At 39.8% G+C, this 9,097-nt stretch overlaps 1 protein-coding gene across 1 annotated transcript; it reads right to left on the bottom strand.

Annotated features, from left to right (window-relative positions):
- Positions 1 to 686: 686 nt before the first annotated feature.
- On the bottom strand, positions 687 to 6,666 carry LOC104540748 (WD repeat-containing protein 72-like; the record flags this gene model as incomplete). Its single annotated transcript, XM_010184624.1, has 2 exons — positions 687 to 733; positions 6,568 to 6,666. Coding segments are annotated over 2 exons (146 nt in total), but the record flags the coding sequence as incomplete, so codon positions are not given.
- Positions 6,667 to 9,097: the final 2,431 nt, after the last annotated feature.

Here is a 9,097-nt window from a genome sequence, read left to right as displayed (position 1 = left end):
AGAAGAGGACTCCAATGGGCTTCTCCAACTTCACATGGGTACAACATTTCCACAGATGATGGTGATGGCAGTTTTTATGGAAAGGGAAAATCTAGGCCATAGAAATGACCAGATTGACAATCAATTTCTCATGCTGTCTTATACAAGCAACATTCTTTATGCTTCTGTTGTTTCTAAATACTCCACATTTAATTAAAAATGGGCATTTTCCTTTAAATGCAACCAAATTTTCTAATTATTTCATTCACGACTAGTTTTGCTCAGTGTTAAAATGTTATTGGTAATAAAAGTCAGAATCAAGGAGAGAGACGAATTTAACTTTGATGCATATGAAAGAATATTAAAATTGATGCAAATGTTTTCGTGGTCAAAGTTGTAAGATTTGGGATCACTACCTAAACTAGCGAAAAACATCTAAAAAGAAAGAGTTGGTATTTTCTATATTGGAATTATCTAGATTTAATCGAGTAAACAGAAATCTATTAGTGATGGAACTGTGAATTGAAGTCAATGTATCAGCAAGAAGAAGCCGATGTTATGGAAGATAATTCTTGTTGAAATCAATTGTTGAAGGCACACAGTAATAAGTACAACGAGCCATTTCACGTCCATGCCACGTGTCCTATTTCTTAGCTGTTCTTGTGCATCTTCTAATTGTTTCAGGTAAGCAGGCTTTGCTAACACACCTTACAGGAGCACACCTTAGATATCCAGGGATGTGGCTTCATGTCACCTGAAAAAGAAACGCATGCACCTGGCTTAATGATTTTACAGTTCGAGGTAAAAGGCAAGATTTCGTTTTTAAAAAACGAGTTATTTTGCAATCTTTTTATAGAGTAATAAACTCTGCAATTTTCGTAACGGAATGAAAGCTTTCAGCAACAACTTGCTAGTGTTACAAACGCACCAAAAGTCTACCTCCAGAGGACTGTTTGCATTAGAGCTGCTATGCTACAAGAGGCAATGTGAAACGGATGGCATTTCTCAGAACTTTTTCCTGAACAGCCTTCTCTTTCTTTTTCTTTTTTAGTTTCAAAGAAAAACATTTCAGTGGATCAGCAGAGAGACAATTTCTGTTTTAAATTAATGGATTGTTTATGTTTCCTCTGAAAATAGAACTTTCGAATTTTTCTTTTCAGCAGAACCAATCCTACAATAGCTGTAAACAGAAGTAACAGGAAGTTATACTACTAAGTATTATATTATAATTAATTATATTATATTTCAATCACAATTACATTATATTTCATTTCTGTTATGGCTTATTAGAGTTCCACAGAAAAGCATTCTCAGTCATTGGTTTTTAGCTTCGTGATTTCTTGTTATTTGCTGTATGGTAATATTTACAATCTGAATTTTAAACATTACTTGTGTTAGAAACACTGCTTAAACAGATCCAACACCTTTTATGAGTACACGGACACTGAGACAGAAGCACACAGTATTCTTTCCCAGTCTAATGGATATCTTTGTAATCACATTATCTATCATCTTTCTGTCTGTCTGTGTCACAGACACAGAGGGAGACACATTTTCCTGATGCCCACTATGTAATCTTCTGGTTTTACAGGTTTTTTTTACTATTTACAAAAAAAACCACAAAGCAAAACCTATGCATCGTGATGGTGGTGGTAACCAAGAATGGTGATAGGATGTGACACTACATCTCCTACAGCGAAATTCTTATGGATGCATCTGTGCCTACATTGGAAATGCCAGAAATTCTTTCTGGAGTAATTCCTTGGCACGAGCATTTTATAGACAGAGGCTGAGCAGCACGGGCCATCAGTGCCTGTGGTCAGTGGGCTGCCCCTGCATTGCATCCCCTTCCTGCTTCACGCATCATCATCACCAACAACCGCCAGCACTCCACTCCTGCATCAGTCCTCATTTAATGCCACCTACGTTTCATGATGATGCAAATAAAGAAAATAATGCTTTTCCAGGGTGCTTCATACTTGGCAATTTACTGAATATTCACTTTTGCATTCTGCCTGTGTACTGCTCAGCAGCCATACAGGTGACACGGTGCTGATTTAAATAACATACTCTCCAGTGGATTGAACGTGCAGCTGGTAAGGGAATATTCGCTGGAGCAATTATAACTTGCCTGATAACAAGACAGTCACAATTTTAGTGCTGTACTTTTAAACACATTGTGCTTAATAAGAATCCATTTTTCTTGGTACATGTCCTCATTCTCATCTCTATTTGCTGTGGTTCTGCCTCTCACAGACTGTATTACAGTGACAGTCAGAGATCATCCCCATCTCTATGCCAAGGACTAGCTAGGACAAGCAGCTAAGCAAGACTGAAAACTGCTTGGATTTTCACTATTATCTGTTATACAGCCAGAAGTACATTCTGAAAAGTCCTGAAAAGTCAAAAAATGAAGAGGAAAAAAAATACTATGGGCAATGTTTTTGGACTGAAGGGATGGGAGAGATCATGAGCTGCAGAAGGCACAGGTTGGCTCTGGCAGAGACTGTTTAGCTACTGAAGACCATAAGCATATAGGATTCTTACTATTTACATGGTTTTCATCCAAAAGATAGAAACACACTGTAATTTCCATCTACAGCTTCCAACTCCCATCTTTTATTTGGGAGGCTCAATTTCCCTTTATTACCAAGTGAACCAATAGTCTATTCCTAGTCTTCTCCAATATCTCTGTTGGGGAAATAGAAGGAAAGGGGCATCTGTGCCTGTATTGTTTCTCATGACTTCAGCTCATATCTACTCCTTTTCCTTGTAAGAGCTACACCTGCAGAGCTCTCCTTAGTGGGACTGCCCCACACATGAAAGCTAAGTCACCTCAAGTTGTGTCAAGTCCTGCTGCGATCCTCTTAGATTTTGACTGACATAATTCAAAGCAACTCCCTTTGGACAAGGTCTGCTCTCTGGAGGTGTGAATCTTCCACCACTGTTTGTACAAGAAAACTTGGGTGAACAGCTCAGGCTTCGAAGTCTAGCTTATACATCCAGGTTTGCTCCATTTCAGCCTCTTCCTGAGTTTCCCTAAATGTTGAAAATGTGTCTGACAAAATGGAAAACTCTGCTGGAAATATTTATTTATATTAAAGAAGCACTCTGAGGGATAGTGAATTCTTTACGGGGGGCTGATATGATTAAAAGTCAAGATCTACAAAAAGCTGCCGTAATTCTTATCTGATTATTATGTTCAAGGCCAGAGCGGAGACACGTTTGAAAAGCCAAGGCTTTGCATGTCAAACAGAAGTAGTCCTCAGCATGTGGGGAAAATGGCAGTGATAAACCTACTATTAGGCATCTGGGAGAGAAGCCCAGCATCTCCTCTGTGTGGGCTAAAATAGACACGAGCCACTATCACAGATAATGGCAGCTTGTAGGCACATGAAGGGAGCAACTAAAATCCATTTCACTTAGACAAGAAACTGCAGTCTGATATTTACCTGTGTCCATCACATGTGAAAAGTGTTTGCTGTGAATTATCCAAGAGAAAAGTGCAGGTTGAGGGGTTTCATTACCTATCTGAGAGTAGTTCAGATCACACATTGAACACAAGAAATCACAGGTAAATCTCAGATTGGTGTCTTGGGTAGTCAAATGGATTCCTGCTATTCATCTGAGTATATGCCTTTTTCTGTAATTCCTGGAAGCCCACATCCAGAGCAGTGAGAACAAGAGCAGGCACAGAAAATGAGAAAGTAAAATAAGCAGAGTAAGCTTTATGTGATTTTAGAAAATTAAGATCCCTTTGAAAATAACTCTCGGTCTACTGTCAAGGTTAGAGACTGCACCTTTCACGTTAGAAAACACACTGCCCAGAAATGTCTCTTAACGGCTGCTCTATAGCCCCTCCTGGTTCTGGTAGAAGCTGTAATAAAGAACCCTTTCTAGGAATAGCTGGAATTCCTTGCAGGCATACTGTCATCTCTTCACCTTTTCCTCATCCAAAGAGATAATAAAGTCAATATATTTCTTAACATCACTTTTGCACACACTGTAAGTGAAGCACAAGTGATTCTGCCAAACACATACGTAGACCTTTTAATGAAAACTTACAAATGAAGTTTGCAAGTTTGTCCAGACTTTGAATATGCATGAAAGAAATTCTAAAGTCACGGGTTTCACCAAATGCTGACCTCTCAGGCATTCTCAAATTCCAAGACAGGATTCAAAGTTAAAGCACCTGAGAAATACTGGAGAAAATCATAGCCAACTGAATGTCATATTATTGTTACAATGTTTGCTACTAAAAGTAAGTGGTAAGTTTTAAGTAAATGTATTGTGTTACCAAATCTTTCCTTTCAAACAAGCACTTCTGTCAGAAGTGTCTTAATTTCTTATCACAGAATTTCATCCGCACAAGGAGCAATAAATAATTCATGTTCCTAGCTCTTTGTTGTGTGTCCCTGAACTGCACAGAGCTGGAAGGCTGACAGCTGTGTCAGGACAAGCACCAAAGATCTGACATGACAAGTGACTAACAAGTTTCTTTCAGTCTATAGTGAAAGAAGACAATGGCATAAAGTGCAAAAACGAAATCCTGAAAGAAAATGAAACTGTTTCTTTCTCTTTACCTAAGTGTTTGCTATGAGCTTATTTCCGACCCATAACCTCTGGTCATTTTATAGTACTGCCCAACCCCCTTTACTCCTCACATTCGCCTGGCCATTTACGCCTGTCCACGGATCAATATGAGCAATTCTTGGAGAAATACGATGTCTCCATGACAACCAAGCCACAAATTCTCAGTGGAAAGCAGTGAGACCAGTAGTGAAATCTCCTGAGGTTTTCAGACCTATAAGACAAGATGTCTTAAAATGCAGGAATGGACAGAAACAAAAGCCAGAGTAATTCATTGTTTATTACTAGTTTAATGATGTCAGATGGACCGAATAGAACTCAGTTTTTAAGTTTAGATGCTTTATCAACATGTATTTTTGCCAGTCAATATTAACCTCCTGACAGGCTTTTCTTCTTCCCAGTACTTCACACAGATATGCAGAGTGCAGAACTGGATATTCAAGATCCCGTCCAAACATGTACGCTTTGCCACACAGAATCAATTTGGGGTTAAAACGAATGTTATCTTTAAGGTACATTAAATTCTCACCTGAACACTTCAGTGCCACCTTGGTTTAATTCTCTCTCACTTCAGAACAGATCAGAACTTCAACAATCCACGTTTTTGCCCACGATCATTGTTGAAGGGACTATAGACAGTTTCTGAAGGAGGTGCCATAAGGTGCCATGATTGCAGGTGTGGGAAGGAATTAAACTTGGCTCCTTCCCCAGTACATTATCTATTTCTTTCTAAATCTCATGCTGGTTTCTGCTGTACAGCACCGAGACCAAGCCTATGTGGCTTTAAAATGAATACGAATTTACAATTCATTGGTTTCAATTATTCTAACATATACTGGTGTTCATTTCTGTGGAAAAGATGAAAAGGGAATGTAGTTCAAATCAGGTATATGACAGCGGTTGAACTCCCAAGGAATCTTGGAGGAGTGGAGTGTGCTGAAATATAATCCCCCAGACACGGGTCCTATCTGGGTTCTGAGATGACTTAGGGGACCTGACATGGATTTCAGCCTGCACCCTTTGACTGAAAATTAAATCTCAGCAGTGTTCCTTGGGGAAGGATCAGGGGACTGTTGGCAGCTGCCCCCTGTCAGCACAGGCTGCAAGATTTGGAAATCTCTTAACTAAGCTGACAGGCCGCAGAGACGATGAATCAAAAATATGATACACGGATCAGCACACAAAGATGCAAGAGGAGACACAGAAACCAGATAAAGCAGGGCAAGAAAATACCAAGCGAAGAAAGATGTTTAACTCTTTCACTAATGAGGACTACGGGCAGGTTACGTCTATGGTGGTTGTGGGTCAAGCTCAGTTCGCTTAAAAGATCTTAGTATTTAGTTGCACAGAATGTTTTTAATCAGCTGTGACTTGATACACTTTATACTTAATTGTTTCCCTTTGGGATTCATTTAATAAATTTTGTAGATGTTCCATAACGAGAAAGATAATGAAACTACATGAAGATAAATCTTTTAGTCACCAAAAAGAGCGCACTTTATGGATGTTCCTGTATTTAGCTGAATCAATGTTAAGAGCTATTAAAATGAAATAATGATTGTGAGCTGATTTAAAGAAAAGAATCAAGCTATTTAATGCTACCAATTTGCTTTCCTCCATAGACGCAGTGTTTGAATGTCCGCCGATACATTCAACTGCAGTATGCACAGTCCTAATTTTTCACAACCTCATGCTACCTTCAAAGGGTCAGACATTGTACATATATTAAGTAAGCAGCGTAGTCCAAAACTAATTATAATGAACTAGTAGTGTCAGCTTTCTTTTTGGTCATAAAGCCTTTATCCTTTCTAAGACCTGAATTCTTGATGAAAGAGGAAAGGATAACAGCTCCACACTGTGACCCCTGGAGGTGACCATTAATTTGACATTGCAGCTGCTAAAAAGGAAACAGCATTACAATGTGCTTCTTTTACAGACCCAAAAGCTGTGCCAGATTTATCCCTTGAAACTTGGTGACTGTCTTTAAATGCCTCTCACCTGGACTCTCAGACTCTTCCAAGACACATCTGTCAGGCGGATCCTCCCCATCTTGGAAGTTTGCCGAGCTTGAGCTCTTGTCGTGGTTCAGCGCACTGACTGCAGCAATACAGAATGAAAACAAGAGGGAGGGAGACATGAAATGTATTCAGAAACAAACACTTCCTGATTTTCTGCAGAGCTTTCAATGCTGAAGACATAATTTGTAAACACAAATAATAGATTGAAATAAAACAGAAGCTCAAAGTACTTATACACAACCACAGCACAGCTGGAAAATCTGCAGACAAGAATTCCCTTGGGAAGTTTGAGGCATCGGCTTAAGTGTGATCTCTTTGAAGTAAAACAAAAATGGTTTTTCTTACAGAATCCTAAAATAATAAAACAATTCGGAAGCCATAACAAGTGCTGTCTGTTTCACCAAAGCAGCAAGTAAACAACATCAATGATCAATTAGGTGGTTTTGTAATTACTGGAGTCATTCACCAGGGAGAGAACTGGTTTTTGGTTTAAGATGAAAATATGTTGTATATAACAAGCCAGAATGTGTAATAAAGCCAGTGATAATTCCAAAGTGCAGTAAAAACCAGACCGAGTTGTAGTTTAGAGATTACCCAATTTGGTTTTTCCTTTTATTTAATTGCTAAATATATTTTCATTTCAGAGCAGGAAACTATTTTCATGGAAACAATGATTTGCCTGTATGTGACTTTTTAAGTTACTTGCTTTTGAACAAATCTCACATAATTTCCCTGGACAGAAGACAGGTATTTCCTTGTCAATGTCCATCTCCCTCTCTTCTGCTCCATAGCTCTACAAAGAGCCATAAATACAGCTTGAATATAAAGTTATTAAACACTATATAATAGAACAGCACAGTGAAGACTAGATCTCAGTTTTCAGTCCCATTAAAACTCTTAGCTGATCCCATTTCCTAGGAAAATAGTGGTGACTAGAAAATACTTTTCCCCTCTAATATCTAGAAAACAGAGCAAGGTTCCAGACTTTCAAATTAGTCCATGTGGATGGGGATCCCAATGGCTACACACAATCCAAGCGTAGTTTTGTCCTGTTTTCAAAACAAGAAATTCATTCCCTTATCACAGAATCACAGAATGTGAGGAGTTGAAAGGGACCTGGAAAGCTCCCCCAGTGCAACCCCTGCCAGAGCAGGATCACCAGAGCAGTCACACAGGAACACGGCCAGGGCTTTGGGTGTCTGCACACAAGGAGACTCCACAACCTCTCTGGGCAGCCTGGGCCATGCTCCAGAACCCTCACACTCACAACGTTTGGCCTCATCTTCAGCTTGAACCTCCTGTGCTCCAGCTTGGGACCATTGCCCCTTGTCCTGGCATTGGCCATCCCAGAGCAGAGCCTGGCTCCTTCCTCCTGACACTGCCCTTTCCCAATGGATCCCCAGGAATGAGGGCACCCCTCAGTCTCCTCTGCTCCAAGCTCAAGAGCCCCAGCTCCCTCAGCCGCTCCTCAGCAGGAGATGCTCCACTCCCTCCAGCATCTTATATCACCTTATAACTTATGATATTTTTTTAACCAAATGACTATTTGCTGAAGGATTAATTAAAGCAGCCATTTAAATTTTCCACAATTATGAGCGAATCAAGAAAGCCTCGGGGTATTATTCAGACAGGAAGAGCCCAAAAGACACAAATTCCACTTCAGTGCTCTGCACTTTCCATCGGTTTGCAGCTATTGATCCCAGGTCGCCAAGAGGTTCCATCATTCTTGACTGCTGCACCTCCACAGAGTCCGTCTGAAGCAGTCAGGGCTTTGATACAATTGTGGAATTAGAGATCCTTGAAAACGCAACATTAAAATATAATAAATAATAAAAATCTATGATAGTGACACCTGACAAAAAAAAGCCAGTAAATTTTGCTTAAAAAAACCTGCCTTGGATGGCAACTAACCAGGGTATAAACTCCTACCCACGTAAAGCAGGAACACTGGTTAAATTTCTAAGCTTAAAACAAGAATGTACACTTCTATCAATGGCCAAGTCATCCACACGAAGAGGATTTTTAGTTCTCTGTCACAGAAGCATTGACATGATGATCTGCGTGAGGCCAGTTGAACAACTTACAATAAATAGCAAACGTTCTCGTTCACACATGAAAATGCTATGATACGTGCGGGAAGAAATGTCTTCAAAAATACCCGTGCTTTTCTCTGATTATTACAACATGTAAATAATGTTCAAATACATGAATTGAAGGCCAGGATTCTCACTTCACAAAAGACGGCTGGGAGCAGGTCAATACACAGAGGAGGTACAACAGAAGGAAGGTGTGAAGTGTACGAGTAAGAAACCAAGAGAGGCTGGCAAGAGCCTCCACGCAGGAGGATCTCCAGTTGATGTGCTTGAGTAGAGATTGCAGAGATTCGGGAGAAGATGGAGTAATTGAAAGCCAAGAAAGACAGAAATGAGAGAAAAGGGATCACAGGCAGAGCTGATACGGCAGACAATGACAAAAAGAAAGGACAAAGCACTCGCGCTGCTAGTTGGTGG

The sequence above is a fragment of the Mesitornis unicolor genome, unplaced genomic scaffold, assembly GCF_000695765.1.
Source record: "Mesitornis unicolor isolate BGI_N332 unplaced genomic scaffold, ASM69576v1 scaffold8395, whole genome shotgun sequence".
NCBI classification, from domain to species: Eukaryota; Metazoa; Chordata; class Aves; order Mesitornithiformes; family Mesitornithidae; genus Mesitornis; species Mesitornis unicolor.
Note: the sequence above shows the minus strand (reverse complement) of the source record. Positions and strands in the feature narration are given on the sequence as shown.